This window comes from Dromiciops gliroides, chromosome 2 (assembly GCF_019393635.1).
Source record: "Dromiciops gliroides isolate mDroGli1 chromosome 2, mDroGli1.pri, whole genome shotgun sequence".
NCBI lineage: Eukaryota > Metazoa > Chordata > Mammalia > Microbiotheria > Microbiotheriidae > Dromiciops > Dromiciops gliroides.
This window is the reverse complement of record NC_057862.1, coordinates 656,467,584-656,494,990: the sequence shown is the minus strand read 5'-3', so window position 1 is coordinate 656,494,990 and position 27,407 is coordinate 656,467,584. Positions and strand designations below refer to the sequence as shown.

The following is a 27,407-nucleotide window of genomic DNA, read 5'->3' as shown; positions in this document are numbered from 1 at the left end:
TCTGACCAGCTCTAATGGGTCCAATTATCATCTCTATGCAGATGATTCCCACAAACTGTATCCAGTCCTCACCTCCAGACTTAAATTTCCAACTGCATCCCAGAATGGGTGCCCACAAACACTTTAAACTCAACTCTGAACTCACGACATTCCCCTTCAAACCCTTCCCTCTTCCTGGCTCTCCTAGTACTGTCACCTCTGGGTCCTCGTCTTGGACTCCCCCCTCCCCACCTGGTCCCCACCCTGCTCGAGGCTCTTCTCACCTCCTGCCCATCCCTACCCAGCTTCCACTCGGCTGCCCGAGGGACCTCAAGCCCCTGACTTCAAGGGCGCCCTTTGCCTCCAGAATCACGGAGGAAATTCTCCCAAGCCTCGCCCCTTCCTACCTTTCCAGTCTGGCTCCCCTCCGGGTTTCCTACATTGCTGCGACAGGGGCCTTCTGCCCCCCCCCCCCCCCCCCCCCCCCCGCTTCCTCTCCAGCCTCGGAGCCTTTCCCCTGGCCGGCTCCCGAGCCTGGCTCCCTCGAGTCCCCCCACTTTGACCGCCCCTTGCTGAGGGATGCCCCTGCAGCTCCTCTGCCAGTGTCTGGCCTTTCTTTCCAAGCGCGGCCCCTGGGGCGGGGCCTGGCACACCTGGGGCGTGGGGAGGGTAGGGGCAGCGGCCTGTGCCTCCACCAGGCCCAGCCATAAGAACTGGGGGGCGGTCACCGGGCCTGCAGAGGAGCTGGGAGGCTCAGAAGAACAGACACGCCCCCCCCAGGGCCTTTACATGAGGATCTGGCCGGTGCCAGGAGCCCTTCCCCGCCCGGGCCTCGAGGTCGCCCGGACACCTCAAACTGACGCCCTTTCAGCGGCCCCACCTCGGGGTCTTCACCCCTCGCCCCTCCCTGGCCGCCCCAAGTCATAACCACGCGAAGTCGGAGCCACCGTATTCTGTCCAGTCACCGGACTAAGGGCACCGATCTCCAGCGCCCGCCGAGGCCTAAATTCTCGGAGCCCCATCTCTTGGCGAAGGAAAATGGCAGCCTCGGTCGCCTGGCCACCGGGAAGCCGCGTCACGTGACCGACCCCGCCCCGTCGCTTTCGGCGCCATTGCATCAGCCGGCTTACGACGCCTCGGCACCCGGCAGAGGCGGGTGTCGAGGTTGATTGGCGAGGCAGACAGCCAATAGGCGCTCGCCATGGCTAGGGGAGCCGCCTCTTCACTCTCCGTCCTCTCGCTATGATTGGAGGTGGGGCGGGACGGGGCGGGGCGGCTGGATCAGCTTCTGTGGGGTCGGACGGCCGCGCTGCAGCTGAAGGATACGGGAATCCTTGTCCGGCTCAGGTAACGGCCTCGTGGCGGCTGGCGGCGGAAAATGGGAGGGCGGCCGGGGCGGTGGGAGCGGGCCGGGCCGGCCGGCTGCGCTACACTGGGATCGGGGCAGTACGCGAGCCCCGCCGCGCCACCCCAGGAACCGGGGAGGTGGGGTAAGGGGGGCCCGCAGAGTGGAAGCAGCGGCAGCCGGGGCTCGTCAGGCCTCCTCTGGTCCCTTCCCGTGAGCCGCGCTGCCTTCTCCGCAAGGGCTTGGCGGGGGGAGAGGGCGGGGGGGGGGGGTGGAATGGGTCCTTGGAGCACCATGTACACCCGCGGCAGCGGGAGCATCATTTGGCTTTGAGGTCCCGGGGTCCGAGAACCTGGGGCGGCTACTTCAGCATGATCGATTTCTTTGGCATTCGATCTGTTTGGCGCATTTCACAGCAGTATTGGGACAAGGAGCCCGGGGGGTCCGGACACTCCTATCTTAGGAGCCAGGCACGGCTAAAGGTGGGCAGACAGTGATGGCGTGGGGACCGAATGTCTTTCTGAATGCTATATTATCGGTGGCTTCTGCTTTTGTGTCACCTTCGTGCCCAAATAAATCCCTCCCCTCCCCCGCAAGCTGTGCGCCTGTTAAGGAATGTGGGCAGGTGTTGGGTCGGAATGACCACTCGGGTTCCCACCAGCCCTGGCTCCGCCATCTGCGGGTCCCCTTTGAGACCTCCCCTGGACACCTTTTCTCTAACCTTATTTCAGGCGGAGATTTTGCCTTTTTTTGTTTATCATCTGTAGACTCTCTAGGTGAATTTGCTATTTCTTGTGCTATGGCTCTTAAAGACCTAATAGAGGTGACCTGATACCTTGGAGCCTATTCCCTAGTACCCTGGGGTTCAGTTTATGTAATTTTCTTTGTTTGGAGGAAAGAGAAGTAATACTTAGTGTTCTTGGTACTCAGAAAATATTTCTAAAATTGCATGGAACTCCATGACTGATGCAAAGGTTGGGATGGGGTTCAAGAAGAAAGAATACATGAGATAGCATGGAGCTGCTCAGCAATTTTGGGCTCTTCAACAATTTTGGGATTGAATAGTATAATTTATCGGGTCCTGATTTTAACTTGGCTTGAGATCCCAGAAGTTTGTGTAAAGCGGGTCCTTTAAAATTAACACTTCCAGGGAGGCAGCTAGGTGGCTCAGTGGATAAAGCACCAGCCTTGGATTCAAGAGGACCTGAGTTCAAATTAGGCCTCAGACACTTGACACTTACTAGCTGTGTGACCCTGGGCAAGTCACTTAACCCTCATTGCCCCCCCAAAAAAAGTTTTTTTTAATATTTCCAGATCCCATTAGCATTCAGTTCCTCCTTATCTCTGTTCAGCTTTGGGTGATATTTCCAAGATGGAGTCGACATTAACTGCAACAGAAATCCGGAGGCGGTTTATTGATTTCTTCCAGAGAAACCAGCATACCTATGTCCACTCATCTGCCACAATTCCATTGGATGATCCTACTCTTCTTTTTGCCAACGCCGGCATGAACCAGGTAGGCTTACCCACAGAATGGGGAGATATGTGATTTCTTGAGGTGTTTAGTATTAGAGAAATCATAAGAGGAGAAGAAAAATGGTTAATTCAAAGATAGGACATGGTTCAGTTTCTTGGGAGAGATGTATAGACTTGTCCCATTCATTAGGTTGCTACTTTTTCGTCAAGTTGTATCTTTTATTAAAGCAGATAACATTTATGTAGTACTACCTATTTGCCAGGCACTGTGCTAAACACTTTACAATTATTATCTCCTTTGATACAAAGAACTGCAGGACTCAGAAACTTTATTCATTTTCCCCCCTTGATTTGGACCCTCCAAAGTTTGTTGCTGTTCCCAAGCAGAATTGATTTTATCAACATCCCAACTCATCTACCAGTTGCTTTTAATGTTTTTGCATCAACAGCTGCTAATGCCAGTCTTCATCGCGTTCTGAATATGGTTATAATTTTCACTTGGAAAAGTTAGGCTTTTTTTTTAAATTACCAAGATTTGGAGTTTTTCCTTCTTCAAAGGAGGAATTTTTGCAGTATTTTGAAATGTATGGAAATAGGATCATAGATTTAGAGCTTAGAGGAACTATATAGTCTGAGACCTTCAACTTTCAGTTGTGGAAACTGAGACCTGGAGAGGTTAAGTGATTTGGCCAAGAGCATTTTTCAAAGAGCCAAGAGATATAGGGCAGATCTGCCCCGGGACCTCTAACTACATCATCCCTTGCTCTTTCTGCTATCCCACTCTACCCTTGTGCTTCTGAATTGTTGTATGCGTCATTTAATAAGAGGAATTATGGTAACTTGGAAAGAGTACTGATTCCAGTTCTAGCTCTGTGATTGATTATGCCTGTGGGACCTAGCACCTTTCCCTCTCAGGGCCTTAGATGAGGGGGTGAGGCTGATTCCCTTCCAGCTTTAAAGTTCTGTGAGTCTCAGTCTGTGATTATGCCTCGTTATTTTGAGGAATACACTTGATTGAGGAATACAGATCATTGACTGGGAGTAAATTTCCCTTAAATGATGTTCATGTTACTAAGCATATTCAAAGAATTCCATAATTTCTTATACTGGTATCCTTGGGTACTTTCCAGTTAGAGGAACCAGTTTTGGCTGGAGACAGTTTGTTAAATATCAATATGAGGTTTGTGTTTCCCTGACATCCTTGCTGTAGGACGGACTGGAATTTCTCTTTTCCCCCAGACTGTTCCTCATCCGAAAGAGAGGGGCAGTGAAAACCGTCCCAACTTTATGGAAATGTTTCCTCTCGTCAGCTGGGTGTCTCAGTGACTTTTTCTGTTCTCATAATCTGTGGAACCCAGCCTAAAGCTCAGCATTCTCAAGTATGTGTGTGAGCCTGATGTGTGTAACCCTGCTTGTGAGGCACAGATCTTCAGGAGTTCCTGAGACCAAAATTCCTCCCTTTTTTCCTCTAGTTCAAACCCATCTTCCTCAACACAATTGATCCGTCTCACCCTTTGGCCAAGTTGAACAGAGCTGCCAATACGCAGAAGTGTATCCGTGCAGGGGGCAAGCACAATGACCTGGATGACGTGGGGAAGGACGTTTATCACCACACCTTCTTTGAGATGTTGGGCTCCTGGTCTTTTGGGGATTATTTTAAGGTAACCCATATCAAGCTCTTGAACAGAACGGCCATCTGGATTGAGAAAGTCACCTTGTTAGTTTGGAGCCTGTACTTTGATGAATCCTGGTTTCCCATGTGGGTTTCTTAAAATGTTCTGCTTTGGACATCAATGACTTTGAAATGCAGCCTGCCTTATTTGCTACTGTTCTCTGTGATTCTGGGTGTGGCACAGGGTGGGGGGTGGTACCAGCACCAAATGGTTAGTTCCATTAACTCTCCTTGTCCTTTATGCAGGAACTTGCTTGTAAGATGGCCTTGGAGCTTCTTACCCAAGAGTTTGGCATCCCCATAGACAGACTGTATGTCACCTACTTTGGGGGAAATGAAGCGGCTGGTTTAGAACCGGACTTAGAATGCAAGCAGATCTGGCAGAATTTGGGGTAAGGATGCATGCAAGCCCCCAGAAGAGAAACAAGTGCAAAGTGTTTTTTCACCCAGAGAATTGCTGTTTCATGTTGGTGTTTATCCCATTTCTCTTGCATCACCAGGGTCAATTTCATGCTTTCAGTTGGGAGACTTTATCGTCTTTGTCCCTTGGTACATACCTTGCTCACTTATTGCTCAACACTCATTTGTTAGTTTTTGATACAAAACCAATTTGTCCTGTGTGGAAATTTAAAGGTATCAAAGAAAGCGAGTAGGAGGACCCCAAAAATGCTTTTAAAACATACTGTAGCGGGCAGCTAGGTGGCACAGTGGATAAAGCATCAGCCCTGGATTCAGGAGGACCTGAGTTCAAATACGGTCTCAGACACTTAACACTTACTAGCTGTGTGACCCTGGGCAAGTCACTTAACCCTCATTGCCCCACAAAAAAACAACAACAACAAACAAAACAAACCAAAAAAAGCAGCTGGTGAAAACATACTGTAACTTCCATAAGACCACAGCTTAGAATTCAGCCCTGTGTTACCGTCCTCCTCTCTGAGCCCATGTGTCTAGATGGTCAGCAGATTAAGGGCTGAACACTTGATGAAGAGCCATGTGTCTCTCCATCCGTCAGTTGTGAGTACTTTCTTTTGTCTAGACCTCTGATTTCATTGGTACAGGGAACTCCCCTTGAGGTGGTGACCAGGGCCAGAGCAGCAGCTGTTTCATATGTGCCCGAGTGTGTGCATGCACATGTGTCCACGCGCGCGCACACACCCTTATGTGATGTCCTAATGTCCCACTTTCTGCTTCTCTCAGTATCAGTTTCTCTCTTCTGAAGAATACCACATTCTCTCCTTTGTCCTCACAGTGACCCGGTAAGGAGAGAGAGGGGGGTTTTCCTTTCATTTTACAGATGTGAACAGAGGTAGCGTGAAGCTAAGAGGTTTCAGAAGGCTGCCTTCAGGCCCCTTTACTACTTCCCTCCATCCTTCTGATGCTTGGACTTTCCCCACGGCAAGAGGATACTGATGCTCAGGCAGGAAGTGGCCCACTTGTCCTATTGCACCTGGATCACTCAGAGCCCACCCCTTTACTGAAAACATTCCAGTACCTTCAGGGAAGCAACTCCCAAGGGAGTCAGAAGTAGTTTGGGGCAGTAAAACAGATCAAAGCTGGGAGCACTGCCCCAAGTCTGTGCCCCAGCTTCCTTGCTGCCAACAAGCCCATCGAGTGTTGTGGAAGGATGTAGAGAGTTAACTCCTCCCTCCAGGTCCACCTGTCTCTTGGCCCACAACACTTGGCCCAATAATCCTTCCCAGAACTTAGGGTCCATAATGAGGGAGAACTGACAAAAGGAGCATTAATGGGAACATTTACCAGGAAATTCCATCCGGCATGATTGTTTCTTTAATTGCCATACCTCTTCCCTCCCCTGCACCCCCAAACTCCTTTCCAATTGATAGAATGCTTTTGATGTGAAGATACAGTTTGGTGATTATGAACAAAGGGCAGGGAAAGGATAAAGTCCCTGTAACTGTGAGGTTGTTACCTTCTAGTGCCATTGTGAGGACTAAGGAGATTTGAAGTTCTTTGGGAGGAAGGTGAAAGGTGATGCTGAAAAGGGGCAAAAAGTGATAGATCATCTGAGTCACTTTAGTCAGTCAACAAGCATTGATTGAAGAAGCCCAGGATTGGGATGAAAGAGATGAGACATTATCTCAAAATGTTACTGGGGAGAGAAAAATTAGCATTCATGAAACAGCTGGAGAACCACAGAAGAAAGTATACTGTTGAGGGCAGAACTGTGTTGTGCAGACTGATTTCTGTGAGGGCTCAGCAAAGGCGAAACAGTGATTACGGGGTAGGTGGGCTTTGTGTTGGGTTTTGAAGCACTGAAGAAGAGGGAAGGCATCCCAGGTACAAGAGAATTAGTGGTGAGCAGCATGAACAAATGGAAGACAGTGAGGGGAAGATGGTCTTACTGGGTCAGATCCCACATGGGATGAGATGAGGACACACTAAACAAGAGCCCCTTGTTTCAGAGCCACACGCTCTTGAAGGAGGCACTGAACCTCTATCAGATTTTCCTACCCTGTCATACAGAAAAAACCAAAGTATTATACAATTGTAAAATAATGTTATTAATAGGAGGAGGAGGATAAGATAGTTCACGGAAGGTCTTGGAAGCTGGTTAGAGGAACGGTTGATTAAGAGATGGCATTTTGTTCTGAGCAGGGAAGTGACGTGGTTGAAATGGGGTTTACAAAAATTTTCTCCTGGAATTGTTATTCAGGAGGGAGTAGAAGAAATGGGATAGAACAACAGAGAGAGACGGGCCAACCAGGAGGTTCGGTAATTGAAGATTGCTAGGTGGCACAGTGGATAGAGCACCAGCCCTGGATTCAGGAGGACCTGAGTTCAAATATGGCCTCAGACACTTGATAGTTACTAGCTGTGTGACCCTAGGCAAGTCACTTACCCCTCATTGACCTGCAAAAAAAAATATTGAAGATTGATGTGATGGAGTCTCAAACTAAAGAGCTGGTGGGTGGGAATTAAGAGTAAAAAGTGAATCCAACAGATACTACAAAGAAATAGCATTTCTGAAAATTGGATGTAGAGAGGCTGGTGCAGAGAGGAAAAGTAATTACTTCTGAAGTTTTGTATAGCCTGGAGAAATTTAAAGAATGATGGTATATCTAATGGAGAAGTTAAAAGAGAAAACTGATTTGGAGTGGGGAGCACAGGGCTTATTTTAGTTCGGGTATGTTAAGTTTGAGGTGACTGGGATGTTGAAGTGGAAAGGCAGAACTGAAGCACAATGAAAGGGGGCAAGACTGGCAGTGGAGATTTCGGAATCATCAATGTAGAGAAATCACTGGCAGAGTCATTAAGAAGAGAGTCAAAGTCTTGATTCCCTTTTTTATCTTTCAGTTTATTTTTCAATTATTAACAAACATTTATTTTCTCTTCCACCCTCCACCACCACCACCTTCCATTCCACATTTCATTCTATCTCCATAACACTTTCAATGTATATTAACATATATTCTTCTCTTTACTATCCTGTCAAAGCCTTAGCTCAGGCCCTCATCCCCTCTGGCCTCTTTTAATAGCCTCTAAGTGGTCTCTCTGCTTCTCTCATTCACCCTCCAGTGATTCCAAAATCATCTTCCTAGGTCACACGTGCCCTGCTCAAAACTCTAGAGTGGTTGATGTGTTTTTAACCCAAGAAGAACTCCGGGCTCTTCATCTTTCCGTGGAAGGCCTCCCTGGTGTGGCTCCTGCTCACATTCTTGTGTTATTTCACACCATTCCCTTCCGCACACTCAACCCTGTACCAAACCAGATATTTTCTTTCTCCACTGTGCCTTTTCTTTTCCCAGGCCTGAAATTCACTCCCTCCTCATCCCTGCCTTTCAGAATACTTCATTCAGGATTTAACTCAGTCATGACTGTCTCTGTCAAATCTTCCCTGACCCCACCTCCTTGGTTGTCAATACTTTCTCTCCCTTTAAATTGTCCTGAGTTTAGATGTGACTGTTGTATCCCTCCCTGCCCCATACAAGGTGAGATTTCTCTCACGGTCCTTGGTCCACATTAGGGCTTTAGTTAGTGTTGTCCTAGGCTGGAAACCGTTTGGTGGCTCTTGTATAATACCCAATTTTTAAAGTGTGCTGGCTCACCCCACCCTCAGTGACGTAATCATGAGCTTCATATTTTCCACAGCCTTACCAGCATTGTTTTATTGTTTTTACCTCACCTTACTGTGTAAAATCAAGTCTCTTACTGTTAGGTATTGCCCAGAACTGAATTAGGTGGTGTAACTGTATTTCTTTGATCTCCGGTCTCTTCGGGCAGGCTGGATGACAGCAAGATTCTTCCTGGAAACATGAAGGATAACTTCTGGGAAATGGGTGATACAGGCCCATGTGGACCCTGTAGTGAAATCCACTATGACCGGATTGGTGGCCGAGATGCCGCACACCTCGTCAATCAGGATGACCCTAATGTGCTAGAGATTTGGAATCTGGTGTTTATACAATTCAACAGGTGATGTACTGTCTCGTTTGTTTCATGGGATCATGTCAAAAAGTCCAAATATTTGCTGAGAAGTATTGCCTGGATAGAGATAGAGGGCTAGCCTCAGTCAGGGAGACCTGGGTTCAGGTTCTGCTTCTGACGTAAAGATTGTGTGACGCTGGAGGGAATCACTTCTCACTGTTCCACGTATGTCTCTAAGACAGAAAGTTGCAGGACAGATGGCTATCTACATTGGGAGAGGGAGGTTCCTCTCTAGAAGTACCCTGTAGCAAAAAAGGCAGAAGTCTGGCCCTCAGTTTTGCTAAATGTAGGATCTCTCAGGCTTCACCCAGAAAGAAGCTAGAAATGAGAGGAGGGCAGCCAAGACGTTCCTCTCATTTTACTGTCCAGGAGCTCTCATGAGCTGAAGCTTTCCCTTTGTGGATGCTGACACTAAGATGAGAAAAGCATTAGAGCATGGAGCTGTCCCATAGAAGAGGTACTTTTCAGTTTATTAGGTTTTTCTGGCCAAAAAAAGCGCAGATCTGTTTTTTTAATTGGAGTATTTTCACCCCAAATGATGGCTACATACCATCTTAACCAAATTCTATTTTAGGTCTGAAAAAGTTAATCAAGTTTTCCCCAAAGTCTCGTTTTGGCGTAAGCTTGCTATTTTAGAGCTAACTTTTTAAAACCTCATTTTATTCCAACTCTCTACATATCATGGAAAAACAGATGATCCCAGTTTGCGTTTCAAAGGCCAGGGCCTTGGGTGACAGCAGCCTAGATCCCCTGTCTAATCTTTGACCTTCTCTGAATCAGGGAAACTGATGGCAGCCTGAAACCTCTTCCCAAGAAAAGCATTGATACAGGAATGGGCCTGGAGCGCCTAGTGTCCGTATTACAGAACAAGATGTCCAACTATGATACAGACCTGTTCGTCCCTTACTTTGAAGCCATTCAGAAGGTATGAGGCTGTGTCCCAGAGGCATTGGCTTGGCCACAGTAGATGGTTGGTCCTTTTTTCCTCAGGCACGGCAGTGTGGCCAGAGATTCATTCATTCATTCATTCATTCATTCATTCATTCATCAACAGTTTATTAAGCTCCTACTATGTGTAAACCACTCTTCTGAGAAGTCGGACGGAGAAGGATATCTCTCCAGGAGCCTCCACAGATCGCTTCTTAGCCTCCCCTTTGTCCAGTTCCCAAGGGGCCACAGAGCCTCAGAAGAGTCAGTTGTCCTTTTCTAAGTGGTCCTTTGGCAGCTGACTTGCTGGTGACTTGGGGCATGAGTCAGGAAGCATCATCAAGCATGCTAACATAGGAATTGTCTCACATCACAGAATTACAGCCATTTTATCCAGCCCCTGCCCAAAAGGGGGACAGCTAGGTGGCACCATAGTGCATAGAGTGCCAGGCCTGGAACACTTATCTTCCTGAGTTCAAATGGGGCCCCAGACACTTCCTAGCTGAGTAACCCTGGGCAGGTCACTGAACCCTGTTTACCTCAGTTCCTCATCTGCATGTATAATGAGCTGGAAGAGGAAACTGCAAACCAAACCAGTATCTCTGCCAAGAAAACCCCAAATGGGGTCATGAAGAGCTGGACGTGACTGAAACAAATAATCAGAAAGAATCCCTGCTATAACACAACAGGCAGGTGTCTGTCGGGACTCTGCCATTAGGGAGTTTGTCCTCACATCAGACTAAAGTAGTCTCTTTGCAACATCCACCTTTGATCTTAGTTCTCTTCTCTGGAGCCAAACAAAACAGATCAGATCCCTCTTCCACATCACAGTCCGGCAAATACTTGAAGGGAACTATGAGTCATCACAAGTCTTCTTTGGGCCAGAAGGCACCATTCCTTCTGCTAGTCCTCAGGTACTTGCTGTATTTTTCTTACAGGGTACTGGTGCTCGGCCATACACAGGCCTTGTTGGTGCTGATGATGTGGATGGAATAGATATGGCATACCGTGTGCTGGCTGACCATGCACGTACCATCACAGTGGCCCTGGCAGATGGGGGCAGGCCTGACAACACAGGCCGAGGGTAAGCGCCTAAGTGGCCTGAACAGCTCCTTACCAGTCTGATGCTTTGACAGTGAGGGGAGGGGGAATCCTGTACCTGATCAGTGACTGAGAAGATTCCCCATCATTTAGATCTCTGTAGCTATGGAGTACAAAGTAATAGGATTTTTTTTTTACCAACCTAGTATAGTATAAAGAATGCATTTCTGAAAAGGAAAGCCATAGAGAACTTTTTCATTTAAGCCAGTTTTTTTAATCTATATGGAATATGCTTAAAAGCTAAAGTTATGAAATTTCAAAGTCAATTGCTCATATGCAGTTATGGCCAGTTAGTCAGTAATCATTTATATTAAGTATCTGCTGTGCCAGGCACTGTGCTAAGCCGAGATAATCAACAGAGGGAAGGCACTGGCATTAGTAGGATCAGAAAAGCTTTTCATAGATGATGAGATCTTAGCCAAGAGGCAGAGGTGAGTGGGGCGAGTATCCCAGGTATAGATCTTGTGAGCAGCACAGCAGAGAAGCCAATGTCTCTGCGTCACAACATCTGTGGAGAAGATTATTCCTCTTATTTTACATCTTATGGTATAAAAGACTGGAAAGGTAAAAAAGGACTGGATTTGGAAGGACAGGAGTGGGGAGAGACTTGAGGCAAGCAGACCCACCAGCAGCTGTTGCAGTAAGTAGTACAAGTACAAATTAATGAGGGCCTGCACTAGAGGGTCCAAGGAGAACAGGGGAATATACCAAAGATTGTCATGAAAGTAACATTGACAGGCCTTGGCAACAGCTGGAACATTGGGGGTAAGAGAAAATGAGGCGCTAAGAGGGTGACACGACTAGGTTGTGAATTAATCTGGATACCGGGGACGATTGTGGTCCTTGAGAGGAAAGAGAGTGAATTCATTTGGCCATGTGGAGTTTAAGATGTCTAGGGCACAGTTCAATGTCTTGGGCACAATTCTGGAAGTTAGGGAGGTGGAGGCTAAGAATCATCAACATAAAGCATGTATAATATAGATTTTAGCTCCATGTGGTGCTACTGTTTGGGAACCAGAGGAATTGGGTCTTGGGTTATGACTTCAGATCATGGGAAGTCTCCTTGCAGAACTAGGAAGTGCTGATGTAATCCATACATGGTATTGGCTGCACTCTCTGGTTTTCCCTCAGTGGTCATTGGAGTGTCCTTGGTGTGGAGGCAGGGAGGCCATTGTTGCACAGACTACCTTGAACCTGTTGTCACATTTATTTATAAATGTGGTCTTGTTCAGTGCTGGAGGCAGTGGGGATGACCTGGGAAAATAGCATAAAATGGGTGAAAAAAAGGGGGAGGAACAAAAAGTTTGCTTGAATTGCTGAGGTAAGTTTCCAGAGAAGCTCCTGGAAAGACCCTGGCTCAGAGCCTCTCTTGGTACTTGACCAAGCCCTATCTCCTCCCAGGTATGTGCTGAGGCGGATTCTCCGGCGGGCAGTTCGATATTCCCATGAGAAGCTCAATGCCAAAAGGGGTTTCTTCGCCACACTCGTGGATGTGGTTGTCCAGTCATTGGTATGTCTGTTCTCCTAAGGCAAGAACCCTGAGTAGGAAGATCTCGGGCTCTATAGCTTCCCCAATACCTCCTTATTTCTCCTACAATAGGGTGAGGCATTTCCTGAGCTAAAGAAGGACCCGGACATGGTGAAGGACATCATTAATGAAGAAGAGGGACAGTTTTTGAAGACCCTGAGCAGAGGGAGGCGCATCCTGGACAGGAAGATACAGAGTCTGGGAGATTGCAAGACAATCCCAGGTGAGGACCCATTGTCTTCCCTTTCATGTCCAAGCCTCACCTTCAAACCAATGATGACTGGCTTCCCTGGCCACTAAAAGCTCAGTGTCAACTTTGTTAGTCTTCACTGTGTAAGGTGAGGTGGGAAATTAGAGAATGAAATAGACCACACTCACACACAGAGAGCTCCCTTAGGTATAACCTTCCCTTGACACTTTCCACTTCTGTGGGTCAGAAAGGAGCCGGCTCATCAGCTCTTCCTGATACGACTTGTACCCATGTTCCCCACAGGTGACACAGCATGGCTACTCTATGACACGTACGGCTTCCCAGTGGATCTCACTGGGCTCATTGCAGAGGAGAAGGGCCTGCTTGTGGATATGGACGGCTTTGAGGAGGAGAGAAAACTGGCCCAGGTAGAGTTTGGAGGGCACAGGAGGCGCCTCCCCACCCCTCCCTTTCCAATGCCAAGTGCTTCCCGATGAGGCTTTAGCCAGTTTAAAGGTGTGGGAGTGACCCATACTTCTTCTTTTTTTTTTTTTTTTAGTGAGGCAATTGGGGTTAAGTGACTTGCCTGGGCTCACACAGCTAGTAAATGTTAAGTGTCTGAGGCCAGATTTGAACTCAGGTCCTCCTGACTCCAGGGCCGGTGCTCTATCTACTGTGCCACCTAGCTGCCCCATGACCCATACTTCTTATTGCCGTTGCCAGCTAAAGTCCCAGGGCAGGGGAGCTGGAGGGGAAGATCACATCATGTTGGACATTTATGCCATTGAAGAGCTTCGAGTCAAGGGTCTGGAGGTCACAGATGACTCGCCCAAGTATAATTATCGGTCAGACTCCAGCGGTACTTACGGTACGTTGCTTATGTTTATGCCTCTTCCGTCCTTTTGACTTCGTCATTTGCTGGTTTCTGGAGTCCTCTGACTTCACTGGACCCCATTTCTTTGTTTCTCATACATCAGAGTGAGGAATGCATCTGCTAGAACCAACACAGATTTATTCAGCACATTTTATCCTTAAGTATATGCACTTGGCTTCTGCATTTGGCTGCTGGGCATAACTAGAGAAGAATATAGCTTATGTACCCTTCTGGGAGTTTTAAAAAAAATTGTTGCACTTCAGTCTCATATTCTACCAAAGCCCCAAGCCTAGAATTCTAGTTGGAAGAAGTCTGAAAACCTGTAGCCATCCTTTGTCATGGGGAGACCAAACTGGGCGAGGGCGGGGGTGATGGCAGAACTGGGATAGCACTCAGTAGGCCAGACTCCAGCACCCTTTCTCCTATCCCATGGAGCTAGACCAGCTGGTCTGCCTACCCAGCTTTGGCTCAGAGAGGTAACAGTGCTGAGAACAGCAAGCACCATTGGGCAGCCCAGTGAGCGCCTGCTGTAAATGCGGTGATGAGGACAGAGAAGTGGCCTCCCTTGTGGTGGCCACGTTACTGACCTTCCATTTCTCTTCTGCAGAGTTTGAAAATCCAGTGGCCACTGTGAAGGCGCTGCGCAGGGAGAAGATGTTTGTGGATGAAGTGTCCACAGGCCAGGAGTGTGGTGTGGTGCTAGATAAGACGTGTTTCTATGCAGAGCAAGGCGGGCAGATCTATGACGAGGGCTTCCTAGTGAAGGAGGATGACAGCAGCGAGGATGTGAGTGTGACTCCCATCCCATTTAGCCAGACAGAGGGGTCTCTAAGAGGCCAACCCTCATCCTGCTGGAGCAAGCAAGTCAGGTGTCTGGGGCTGTGGTCACAAGATCACTGATGGGCTGGGGGCAGAGCCCAAAGTCCTGAACATGAGCAAAACCATCCCTCTGCTGGCGTCCCCAGTTCTAGAAAAATAATTCACACCGAGGTTTTTCTTCTTATGACTGACTATGGATACCAAATGATGAATTATTGTTTTATTTTGTTTCTTCCTTTTAGAAAACTGAGTTCACAGTCAAAGATGTTCAAGTTCGAGGGGGATACGTGCTCCACATAGGAACAGTCTATGGGAACCTGAGAGTGGGAGATCGAGTCCGGCTGTTCATCGATGAGGTGAGCAACACCAACTAACTAGTTGTTTTTGATATCACTTCCATGTCCTCCCTGAGAGCCATCCCTCATAATAAAGAAGAAAAAGGACCAAAAAAGGGACTCAGGACAACCAGCCTCCGTATAAAAACAGTCACTACATACCGTGTCCCCCCAACCCCACCAGAAATGGGATCCAGGGGCTGGGGGAGGGGATCATCTGCTATTGTCTTTTCTTTGGAGACACACTGGGTCTTAGGATTTCACAGCACTCAGTTCAGTATTTTTGCTGTTGTTTGTGGTTCTTTCCATTGACATCCTTGTAGTCCTTGTGTATATGGTTTTCCTGGTTCTTCACTTTGCATCAGTGCATTTCAGTCTTTCCGTGCTTCTCTGTATTCATCATGTTGTTTAAGCAGAGGAACATGCCATTGCATTGGGCTGCCAGCCATTCCCTAGTCAGCAAGCGTTTCTTTTTTTTCTCCAGTTCTTTGATGCCACCAAAAGTGCTACTAGAAATAATGTTGTGGGGGCAGCTAGGTGGCAGTGGATAGAGCACCAACCCTGGAGTCAGGAGGACCTGAGTTCAAATCCGGTCTCAGACACTTGACACTGACCAGCTGCGTGACCCTGGGCAAGTCACTAAACCCCAATTGCCTCACCAAAAAAAAAATAATAATAATAATTAGAAATAATGTTGTGTATGTGAAGCCTCTTTCATTATCAGCACCGTCCTTGGGGCATATGCCCAGCAGTATGTGGCCTCTTGAAGTTATGGGGGATGGACATTCTGAGGTACAAAAAAGGAAAATAGTTAATGTTGGAGAAGCTGTGGAAAAATTAGAACACTAATGCACTGGCTGTACCCCAGACTGACAAGGCTCTTCCCTCCACACTTTACTTTTGGCCTCCCTTGGCTCAGAGACCATTGTCTGTAGCAGGACTTTGCCAGGGTCCCCCAGCTATTGGTGCCTCCCTGCCCCCCAGGCTTCCTTCTGTCCACTCTGTTGGTCTTATAGAGACCAGTTAAAGTTGCGTGCTCTGCTCATCAGAGCAGAAGAGCCTTCTAGGTAGTGCTTGTCTCTTCTTCTTCGTACCCACAGTGCCTAGCACAGTGCCAGGGAGGAAATGAGCTCCCCCTTCTTGCTAGGTTGTCTTCATAATCCCAAGGGGTGGGTGCTGTGATTATCCTCATCTTACAGGTGAGGGAACTGAGGCAGGCAGAAATTAAGTGACTTGTCCAGGGTTTCACAGCAAGGAAGTATCTAGATATGAACACAGGTCTTCCTGACTCCAAGCCCATTCCTCTGTCACTGTTACCATTGAATTATTAAGTACATTATCACTGCTTGTTGATTGATTGAAATCCATTACAATAGATATTACTGATTAAAATTAATGAAATAATATGGAGATTTACTAAATCAGCTCTTAAGTAAATCTGCATAGAGTTCCTTTCAGATTTTAGTAATGACTTCTTCCTGGGTTTTTGGGGGGGTGTCGGGGGAAGGGTGGCACCTGTGGCCCTTCAGTTCTTTTCATCTCAGTTACCCCAAGGGCTGAGTCAGCACGGCACTTTAGCTCCCGGCCTCTTTCCCCAACAGCCTCGACGAAGGCCTGTCATGAGCAACCACACCGCCACACACATCTTGAACTTCGCCTTGCGCTCTGTGCTGGGGGAGGCCGACCAGAGGGGCTCCTTGGTTGCACCAGACCGGCTGCGCTTTGATTTCACCGCCAAGGGAGCGCTATCCACTCAGCAGATCAAGGAGACAGAAAAGATCGCCAACGGCATGATCGAGGCTGCCAAGGTTTGAGAGTAGGCCCCGGGTTCCTGTGCCCCCACCCATCCATCCCGTGCTGACTCCCAGTCCTCAGTAGCTAATCAGGCCCCTGGACTCCCTCCCCACCCAGAGATTCCTTTGTTCTTAGAAATACTGTCACGCTCTGTGGCTTAGGTGGCGTTTCTATGGGATGAGGAAGTCTAAGCAGGGAGAGCCAGCCACAGAAATGGGCTTGGAGATTTTTAGGGCGCCCCCGTCTCCCTCCTCTCCTTACCTTCATGAACACTGTGGAGGCCCCCATTTTCTGAAGCCCTCTCTCTCTTGCCCACTTTTTCCCCTCGCAGCCTGTGTATGCCCAGGATTGCCCCCTGGCAGCTGCCAAAGCCATCCAGGGGTTGCGGGCTGTTTTTGACGAAACCTATCCCGACCCCGTGCGTGTCATCTCCATTGGTGTTCCCGTGGCCAAGCTGCTGGATGACCCTTCAGGCCCTGCTGGCTCCCTCACTTCAGTGGAGTTCTGTGGGGGAACGTGAGTGCCCTGGAATTCAGTATAGTGATGGATGGGGATGAACTGGGAGAGCTCCCCTGATCCTAACTGGTGGCGTTTTGGGGTCTTTAGAGGGAGGGAGGTGTGCAGCATGAGGAACCCATCCCAGCAGGGGAAGCAGTGACTGTCTCAGGGTGCTCACAGGCCTAATGCTCAGACCCTGCTCTGACCATGAGGCACTTTCTCTGTCTGTGATTGTAAAAACAGACCTAATGTTGATTTTTAGAAGAGTTCTCTAAGTTGATCCTGGCTATGTGTGTTTGGATTTCCAAAGGGCCAAAGGTAGTTGGTGGCACCTGAAGAAAGGTAGTATTTACAAAGTCTGTTATACTCCCCTTGACCTCCAGCTAATCCCCTTTGGAAAGCTCCCTCTGCCTCTGGGGTCGGAACCCCTAAATGAGACCCCATTTACACTGCAGAACCAGCTCATCAGAGTTCTACTAACCATAGCTCAAATGTCATGGCTATTCCAGTTAGTAAAGGACACTCAAAGACTGAGCTACATTATGAAGTGACTAAAGAGACCGCTGGGGAGCTGGGCGGGAGTGGTGTGGGTGGATTCAGAATACCCAGGGATTCATTTGTTAAGATGGTTTGTTTTCATATAACAGCCAAGCAAGCCCCCCTACAAAGTACATCTGTTTTAAAAGTTGAGCAAATTACAATACATTATAAATGCCAAAGGACCCCCAATAGTGTTATGAGTAATTGTTAATTAGGTTCATATTACTTATAAAGTAATAGTCTTACTGGACAACTAGGTGGCACTGGGGATGGAACACTGGGCCTGGAATAAGGAAGACCCGAGTTCAGATTCTGGCCTCAGTTTGCTCATATGTAAAAGAACTGGAGCAGTAAATGACAAAACCACTCCAGGATCTTTTGCCAAGAAAACCCCAGATAGGGTCACAGAGGGTTAGACATGACTGAAAAATGCCAGGCACTGCGCAAAACACTGGGGATACAAAAAGAGGCAAAAGGCATTCCTTGCTCCCAAGGAGCTGACCATCTAATGGGGGAGACAACAGGAAAACATATGTCCAGAGCAGGCTGTATATAGGATAAATGAGAAGGAACAGAGCGGGCCACAAAGAGCCAGATTCGACTCAAAGGACTGAACAACAGTCTTACTACCTCCTCTTGGCATTCATCTGTCCTATTCATTGAGGATATATTTTATTTCCCACTTTGTGTTAACACAAATAATCTTGCTATGAACATCTATGCCCACAGCCTTTTCTTGCTGTCATTTTCCACTCTGGGGTGTAGTCATCCCATGGTTAAGTGTCTGGGTCAAAGGGATGAATGGTTTCATTTGGAAAGTTTTCTTGCACAGTCCAAATTGTTGAACAGTTGAACCAGTTCACAGCCCTGCCAATAGTGAACTGTGCTTATGATCCCACAGCCCTTTAACACTGAATTTTGCTGTCTTTGGTAATGTGATGGGGAAGAGGTGATGATAGCTCAGGGTTGTTTCCATTCACATGGGAAGGCTCGGTGAGGCCTTCTGGCCAGAGCCCAGATCTCCCTGGGATTTCCTTCTACACCTGCTGGCTGCTTCCGTGGGCAGCTCTGAGCCATCGTGCAAGGTTTTAGCCTCTGTCCTCGGCTCTTTAGAGAGTCTAAGACACCCCACCAAGAAGTACTGCCTGGCACCTTCCTCCCCCAGGAGGGCTGACAGAATAATTCTCTGGATGCTTCTCTCCTGGTTGATAAGCTTGTGTGTTCGAGGTATTAATTGAATGGTGAGTACAGTGAGTACAGAGCTCTGCCTGTTCGTATCTTCTCAGGAGCCAGTGCATTGCCTGAGGAAAGCATTTAAATGTTATTAGCTTGGAGGCACTTGGGTTTTGAAGATCTGAGTTCTGCTACTTAACTAGCTCCCCCAATCAGACTACAGTGTTTTCTGTGAAGTAATGAGATGAGACAAAATTATTTCTCAGCTCCCTTTCACCTTCAGCCTTCTAGGATTATGTAGAAAGCAGAACACTAGACATCCTCGAATAGCCCACGGAATGGCCATATTGATGGTCAGAGAAATGGCATGTTTTACACAGTGAAGACTATATAAACAAGTTAGAAGACACACAGAATTGGGGGTTCACCTACAGAATTGCCAACCTGCTTCTCTTGAGGGACTGTTCCCATCCACAGCACTTGGAAAGATCTTAGATTGTTGACTGGCCCTTCTACTTTACAGAGGTGGAAGGTGTATGTGAGCCTCCTAGGGACAACAGCTTGCTCCCAGATCACAGAGATAGATAAGAGGCCCGGCCCTGATGATGCTAAACCTAGTGCTTTCCCTACTGCTCAGTGCTGCCAACTTGGGCCAAATGTCATCTCATGACATTTCCATCTCTTCTGCTCCTCCCATTTTATTGTTATTTAGCTAGCATGTGGCTTTTTTAAATTGATAACCTTTTGTTTTTCAATAAGCTCTGCTTCCAAATCTCTCCCCCTCCCCATTTTAGTAACGGGTCAGGTATCTTGTTTTCTGAATCAGTGCCTGAGACTTTTCATGACTGAATTCTTTCTCTTTATTGTTCCTTATGGTACAGTCTATTTCATTTGTGTTCCTCAATTTGTTGGCCTGTTTCCCAGTTGATGAACTTCCACCTTGTTTGCAGTTCTTAGCTCTTCTAGGGAGTGCTGCTGCTATGAACAATTACTTTGGTGTGCATGGGCCTTCTTCCCTGTCTTTGACCCCTTGGGCTTTATGCCTAGCTGTGGGACCCTGGGTCAGTGGAGGCTTCATTTCTTGAACCAGATCAGCAGGCATAAAGATGAGGCTGTGCCAAGTGGGCTTGGCCCAGAGTGCAGGGGAGCACCTTGAGTGGACAGTGGAGCCGGTGTTTATGAAGCACCTTCTGTGTGACAGCCTCGGTGGTGAGTAGGAAGGGTACAAAGACACTACTGCAAGGCTGTTGTTCATTCCTGGCTTTGGTTGGCATTTAGGCACTTGCAGAATTCAAGTCATGCCGGAGCTTTGGTGATTGTGACTGAGGAAGCCATTGCCAAGGGTATCCGGAGGATCGTAGCCGTTACTGGCACTGAGGCTCAGAAGGTGAGCATGAGAGGTATAGAGCACTGGTTCTGAAATCCCTTTTTTTTTTCCCAGCAACAAACATTTATTTTATTTTCCAGTTACATGTAAGGGTAGTTTTCAACATTCATTTTCACAAGATTTAGAGTTCCAAATTTTTCTCCCTCCCTCCACAAGATCACAATCAGGTTATATATGTACAATGCACAAGTGTTCTTTTTATCAGTTCTTTCTATAGGGGTGCATAGTAAGCTTCCTCATTGGTTCCTTGGGATTGTCTTGGATCATTGCACTGCTGAGAGTAGTTAAGTCATTCACAATTGCTCATCGAACAATACTGCTATCTCTATGCACAATGTCCTCCCAACTCTGCTCACTTCACTATACATCGATGTCCATTAGTCTTTACAGGTTTTGGGGGGATCATCCTGTTTGTCACTTCCTGTAGCACAAGACCATTCCACTACAACCATATAACACTTTTTTCCATCATTCCTCAATTGATGGATATTCCCTTGATTCTCAATTCTTAACCTCCACCAAGAGTTGCTATAAATATTTTTTGTACAATTTTCCCCCCTTTTCTCTTTTTCATGATTACTATTGTTAACTGTTTCCCTTCCATCCTATTCCCTTCCCCATGATATTTATTCTATTATCCATCTTTCATCCTATCACTCTTCAAAAGGGATTTGCTTCTGTCTGTCTCCTCCCCCACTCTGCCCTTCCTTCTTTTGCCCCTCTCTCTTTATCCCCTTCCCCTCCTATTTTCCTGCAGGGTTAGAGAGATTACTCCACCCAATTGAGTGTGTATATTATTCCCTCCTTGAGTCAATTCTAATGAGATTGAGGTCTTTGAGCCAATTCTGATGAGTATTAGGCTCATTTACTGCCCAGATTAAACAGATTACTCCACCCAGTTGGGTGTGTCTGTTAGTCCCTCCTTGTGGCAGCTCTGATGAGTTTAAGGTCTTTGAGCCTTTTCTGATAAAATTCATTTACTGCCCTGCTCCTCTCCCATCTCTTCCCCCACTCCATAAGCCTTTTCCTGTTTCTTTCGTGTAGGATTTTACTTCTGCCCTTCCCCCTCCCCCAGTGAATTCCCTTCACCCCTCAATTTAACCCTAAAGATGTCATCACTTAGCTAAGTGACACAGTGGACAAAGCATCACCCCTGGACCCAGGGGGATCCCAGCCAAAACCTGGCCTCAGACAAAAGATAGTCGCCCACTGTACGACCCCAGGTATGTTCCCCAGCTCCAATTTTTTTTATGGTTCTCTAGGGTCTTGTATTTGAAAGTCAAATTTGCCATTCAGTTCAGGTCTTTTCATCACAAATATCTGAAAGTCTTCTTTTTCATTAAAGTCCCATTTTTTCCGCTGAAAGATGATGTTTAATTTTGCTGGGTAGGTGATTCTTGGTTGTAATCCCATTTCCTTTGCCCTTTGGAATATCATATTCCATGCCTTCTGGTCCTTTAATGTAGAAGCTGCTAGATCTTGTGCTATCCTAACTGGGGCTCCACAGTACTTGAATTCTTTCTTTTTGGCAGCTTGCAATATTTTCTCCTTGACCCGAGAGCTCTGGAATTTGGCTATAATATTCCTAGGAGTTTTCCTTTTGGGATTTCTTTCTGGAGGTGATTGGTAGATTCTTTCAATGTCTATTTTAGCCTCTTCTGGAATTTCAGGGCAATTTTTCCTGAAAATATCTTGGAAGATGGTGTCTATGCTCTTTTCTTTTTTTTTTTTAGTGAGGCAATTGGGGTTAAGTGACTTGCCCAGGGTCACACAGCTAGGAAGCGTTAAGTGTCTGAGGCCAGATTTGAACTCAGGTATTCCTGACTCCAGGGCCAGTGCTCTATCCACTGCGCCACTTAGCTGCCCCCTAAGCTCTTGATCATGGTTTTCAGGTAGACCAGTAATTTTCAAATTATCTCTCCTGGACCTATTTTCCAGGTCAGCAGTTTTTCCCAGAAGATATTTCACATTGCCCTCTATTTTTTTATTCATTTGGATTTGCTTTATTGTGTCTTGGTTTCTCATAAAGTCACTGGCTTCCATTTCTTCAACCCTAATTCTTAGGCAATTGTTTTCATCAGAGAGCTTTTCCATTTGGCTTTTCAAGCTGTTGACTTTTTTCTCATGTCTTTCCTGCATCACCCTCATTTCTCTTTCCATTTTTCCCTCTATCTCTCTAACTTCATCTTCAAAGTCCTTTTTGAGCACCTCTATGGCCTGAGACCAATTTGTATTTTTCTTGGAAGCTTTAGATATAGGGGCCCTGATGTTGACATCTTCCTCTGAGGGTGCCCCTTGGTCTTCCTTGTTACTGAAGAAACTTTCTATGGTCCTCGCCTTTCTCTGTCGGCTCATCTTGCCTTTCTTTTACTAGACTTTTAGCTCCTTAAAGTGGGCCACTGTTTCCAAGTATCCCAAGCTTAAGAAGTCCCAGGTGGTATGATTTAAGGAGAATCAGGTTCTTCACTCGCCTAGCCTGTTCCCTGGTCCTTAGATGACCCCAGACCAACTTGCTAATCAACCAGCTTTGTGTGTTGTGGCTTGTGCCCCTCCCCCACCTGGGCCACTGCTACTTGAGCCTACCTCCTGGTTCTCAGCAGGGGTGAAAAATCCAAGTTCCGCCTTAGCACTAGTATAGACCCCTGTTGTCTTCCCCTGCCCAGGGCTCAGCCCTCTCACCAGACTGTGAGCTTAGTTCCAGACGACACTGGTGCTTCAGCTGATTCAGAGACTCTGGGGGTCTCCTTCTCTGGTGAGGCCTTCCTGGGACTGGATCTGTGTCAGGGTGACTGTGGGGTTGGGCCCGACTCCTGTATCAGCACAGCAGCTCCCTCCTTCTGACCTTCCAAGCTGTTCTTGGTTAGAAGATGATTTCAGCACATTCTTCTGTGAGTTTTGCTGCTCCAGGCATTTTCCTATGGCCTTATTTGGATGTTTTTTTTGGAGTGATCATGTCATGATTTCTAGAGCTCACTGGCTTTCCTCCGCCATCTTGGCCAGTTCTGGAATCCCTAAAACCTGAGTTCAAATCCTGCCTTAGATGCTCAACAGCTGTCTGACCCTGGGCAGGTCACTGAACTTCTCTCCACCTTAGTTTCATCCATAAAGTGGGCATAACAGCACTGGACTCACAGGGTTATTGTGAGGAACAGATAAGAAAATATATGCAAAATATTAGCTATTACTCATTTCAAAGATGGAGCCATTCACAGGTTAAAAGGGCTTAATACTCAAGCTCTTGGGGCCCCTCTACATCTAAAGTGCTACGTGCTACCTTGTCACTGGCCCCATGTCTGAAGAGGTGACCGTGGTCACCTCTTCCTCTGGAACAGGTGGTATTGACCATGTGCTCCCTGGACGAGAAACTTGTAGCAAACAATGGTAGCCTCCCCATCGATGTGGGATTGTGGCTGTTCACGTACAGTCGTAACATAAAGACTCAAAGGGTCTGTTGGATTTTGTAGCCTGGCTGATGTCTCCCTCCCCCTTCCCAGGCACTCAGGAAAGCAGACAGCTTGAAGACAGCTCTGTCTGAGTTGGAAGCTAAAGTGAAAGCCCAGACGGCTCCAAGCAAGGACATCCAGAGGGAAATTTCTGACTTTGGTGAGGTATGGATCAGCCTGTCCTCTCCAGCCTTCTCCTGGGTAAATCCCCCAGCCCTCAGTGGGGGGGGGGGGGGGGGGTTTTGTTACCTGCTGCAACTGCCACAGGTCGTTCCTAACTCCCTGGGGTGGGGGCAGAGCAGGACCAGCACAAAGCCTGCTGATGGGCTGGACCATTGTGATGCCCCTGATCCCCAATTCCTCATGACTTGCCCGTTGCATAAGCTTGTTCTTATGTGGCAGTTTGACTCTTCCAGCATTTTTTCTTTCTTGGCTTGCTCCTTTCTCCATGTAACTGACTCCTAATTGCCGGTAAATTGGTGTCTCTCTTGGGGATTCTCTGCTAGTTTCAGGATCAGTGGGTAGTCCTCACTCCTGTTCTCCTTGGATATCACAGTTGAGGAAAACTTAAGGCTTTTGGTGGATAAAACCATCCAAATGTGTTAAGCCCATTCTGGTATTGACCCTGATGGCTCTTATTTCAGGTGCTGGCCACAACAGTTGTTCCCCAGTGGCAGAAGGATGAACTGAGAGAGAATCTCAAAGCACTAAAGAAGGTCATGGATGATCTTGACCGGGCCAGCAAAGCAGATGTGCAGAAAAGGGTGAGTCCAGAGATCAGGGGAGGACAGGGGCAGGGGGCTCTCTGCTTCCTCAGAGACTGCGTGACTGACACCAACACGGTACGTATACCTCTGCTCTGTGGGCTCCTAAGTCTGGTCCTCGTGTTTGATCTGCAGGTGCTGGAGAGAACCAAACAACTTATCGAAAGTCAGCCCAATCAGCCCCTGGTCATTATGGAGATGGAGACTGGTGCTTCAGCCAAGGTAACTCCCTCATATCCTGTTTCCTGATTGGGAATGTCCGAGCTAGGAAACTATTCTTGCAGGTCATCCTTACCCGTGTGGCCACAGGGGTTCCCCCAGCATCCCTTCCCTTGTGCTGATGTCTGTGTCCTAGGGAGACTTTCTCCTTTTCCTGCTGCTCTGCTGAACTCCAGAATGCATCAGCCCTTGGGGAGTTAGGAGTTAGGGGGGCAGCTAGGTGGCGCAGTGGATAGAGCACCGGCCCTGGAGTCAGGAGGACCTGAGTTCAAATCCAGCCTCAGACACTTGATACTTACTAGCTGTGTGACCCTGGGCAAGTCACTTAACCCTCATTGCCCCGCAAAAAAAGGGAGTTAGGAGTTAGGACACTTCAGCCCTCAACATTGACTACCCCCACACCAAGGGCGAACTGAGCAGAGACTTGTCATCTGAGAGCCTGACAGGGGGCATTCTGGGGCACAAAGGACCTGCTGCCTAGGGCTAAGAGGAGAAACTGTCAGAGACTGATAATTGCCTAATTAATGCATTTGTTTTTCAACATTAATAAGCATTATCTCCGTTATGCTAGGTGCTGGTAAAATATAATGACTAAGAATTCAGTCCCTAAAGAGCTGATGGCCTCATAAATTGTAGGCAATCCCTCTTGAGTGTCCACTAGGGACAGGACAGGGTGGCCCAAAAGTCACAGAAGGGCTTCAGTGTTTAATAACTCTTTGTTTGTTTTTAATTTACAATGTCATAGCATTATGTACAGTATTTATAGGATTACATGAGAAAAATTAAATCTCGTAAATGGCAAAAACTAAAGAAAGACCAATTTTCAAGAAGTTATTAAACCACTGTGACTTTTGGCCCACCCCGTACAAGGTGCTGCTGACAGAGAAGGCCCAGGCCCGGGGGTCACCCTGGAAGGTGGTTGAGGACCCAGGGCCCATGACACCATTATAGCAGGGATGGGGGGGGGGAGTGAGAGTGTGGCTGGTTCTCAGTGCCTTCTGCAGAATTCCTCTGGCAGGAAGTTGCTGCCTTGAGGCCTCTTCCCTTCCCACCACCTGAGCCTCCCTTGTCCCTGCAGGCCCTGAATGAAGCGCTGAAGCTTTTCAAGACGCATTCCCCCGAGACCTCTGCTATGCTCTTCACTGTGGATAACGACGCTAACAAGATCATTTGCTTGTGTCAAGTCCCTCAGGTGTGTAGTTGTTCCTTCCCCAGGATGGGCCCCATGTTCATTCTTCTGTCATCGTCCTCTTCTCCCCTTGGGTGGATGGGAGTCCATTTGCATGGCTTAGACCCAGATGGACCATCCATTCCTGTCCTGCTCTGCAGTGGACAGTGTGAGAGGTTAAGGGGTGCTGCCTGCACGTCTCTTGGGGCACCTACTGTGTGCCAGGCACTGCCAAGACCACAGGATCTTCATCCTGCCACATAAGCTCAGCATCTCCATTCCTGCAGTTTGTCACCTGAGTCCCCCTTCCTTTTCTTCCAGAATGCGGCCAACAAGGGCCTGAAGGCCAGTGAGTGGGTGCAGCAGGTGTCAGGATTGATGGATGGCAAGGGGGGTGGCAAAGATGTGTCAGCCCAGGCCACTGGCAAGAATGTGGGCTGCCTGCAGGAGGCCCTGAGACTCGCCACATCCTTCGCCCACCTTCGGCTGGGAGACCTGAAGAACTGAGAGCAAGCACAGTCTGGGCGGCTGCTCAGTCGCCTGTCTGCCGAGGGTGTCTCTGCCATTCTACCCTAACAAGAACCGTAGCATAATTCATGAGTTACCAGGCCCTGGGCCCTGCACTGCAGCACACCTGCCTGGAACCACTCACTACTCCACCCAGGAGCCTGGGCTCTGTTGCTGCTATCCCCTGTGCCGCACCCAACTGCCACCATCCATGATTCGCGCCACCGAGTGTCGGCCCCTTGGGCCCTTCCTCTGGGATAGACGTGGAAAGGGCTGTCCCAGAATAAAGAACCATGTGCGATGAATGCTGTCTGATGGTCGTGGTCTGAAGCTGCTCTTGTAGACCAGAAGATGCTGGGCAGGAGGCCACTCCAGGGAACTTTCTGGAGAAAAGGGAAGCCTGGGCAGGGCCATGTGGGGAGCTCGGGGCCAGCTGGCCCTGGTCCGAAGTGTCTTCCCTAAGCCACTGTTTCCAGGGCCTGCTTCTCCAGGCTGGGAACAGAGGGACCTGAACCAAATTCTGTGAATCCCAGCAAAAGTAGCAGAGGGGAGGGGTGGCAGAGTGACTTCTCCATGGGGTGAGGGTGAGGGGCCTCCTTTGCTGAGACAGCCCTAGCATCCTGGCATGCAGAGTGGATGGTAGAGCAAACCCAGAGGCAGGAAGGGTAGGCTCTGAGCCAGCGCTGCTCTCTGATGTGCCCTGGTAGGAGAAATGTCCTTCCTGGGAAGTCCCTGGATCACTAAAGGCACTGGTCTAGTTCCTGCCAGGAATTAGTGGTGAGTGTTGTGTTCTCTTAAGAGACCAAGCCCCCTTTGGTAAGTATGGCCAGGGCTGCCCGAGAGTCAGTGCCACAAGGTACTTCCCATCCAAGAAATGAGGTTGTCGAAAAGTTCACTGGAAATTGGAGGAAGGAAGAAACCAGAAACAAGGCACAGGGAGATAAAACTGAGGCTTCTAGTGCAGGTGGACCCAGGATGGTGAATTTGAGTGGAGAGAAGGAGAGTGTTCAAGAGATGTTTTGTGCAGGTAAAATCCATTCAACTTAGGCAGTGAGGAGGGAAGGGAGGCAGAAAGGAATCAAGGGTGGCCCCCGGAGTAAGGAAGAGTGGTATAGGGAGAAAGGGCTGTTTCCATAGGAGTTTTACCTTTAACTGACCCACAGAAACTAGCCCATCCTGTAGCATCGTCCTTAGACCACACAAGTCAAAACCACAGGAT

General features: G+C 48.0%; 1 protein-coding gene across 3 annotated transcripts; it reads left to right on the top strand.

Annotated features, from left to right (window-relative positions):
• Positions 1-1,242: 1,242 nt before the first annotated feature.
• On the top strand, positions 1,243-26,493 carry AARS1 (alanyl-tRNA synthetase 1). Of its 3 annotated transcripts, XM_043981901.1 has the most exons (22): positions 1,259-1,326; positions 1,744-1,806; positions 2,677-2,840; positions 4,273-4,461; positions 4,719-4,864; positions 8,718-8,909; positions 9,702-9,846; positions 10,787-10,932; positions 12,351-12,459; positions 12,550-12,700; positions 12,971-13,095; positions 13,391-13,535; positions 14,149-14,327; positions 14,603-14,716; positions 16,297-16,503; positions 16,821-17,005; positions 19,979-20,087; positions 23,582-23,695; positions 24,175-24,294; positions 24,430-24,516; positions 25,592-25,705; positions 26,003-26,493. In XM_043981901.1, exons 3-22 carry the CDS (start codon positions 2,697-2,699, stop codon positions 26,186-26,188), a joined length of 2,907 nt encoding a protein of 968 aa, XP_043837836.1. In that variant the 5' UTR covers positions 1,259-1,326; positions 1,744-1,806; positions 2,677-2,696; the 3' UTR covers positions 26,189-26,493. The 3 variants fall into 3 exon arrangements, with proteins under 3 accessions (XP_043837837.1, XP_043837836.1, XP_043837838.1); XM_043981902.1 differs by lacking the exon at positions 1,744-1,806 and having other exon boundaries at positions 1,243-1,326; XM_043981903.1 differs by lacking the exons at positions 1,259-1,326; positions 1,744-1,806 and having other exon boundaries at positions 2,654-2,840.
• The last annotated feature ends 914 nt before the right edge of the window (positions 26,494-27,407 follow it).

Coding starts and splice junctions, on each gene's coding strand:
- AARS1 (XM_043981902.1), top strand. CDS start 2,697: ATGGAGTCGACATTAACTGCAACAGAAATCCGGAGGCGGTTTATTGAT. Junction 14,717..16,296: donor TCCGGCTGTTCATCGATGAG/GTGAGCAACACC, acceptor TTTCCCCAACAG/CCTCGACGAAGGCCTGTCAT. Junction 24,295..24,429: donor AAGCAGATGTGCAGAAAAGG/GTGAGTCCAGAG, acceptor TTTGATCTGCAG/GTGCTGGAGAGAACCAAACA.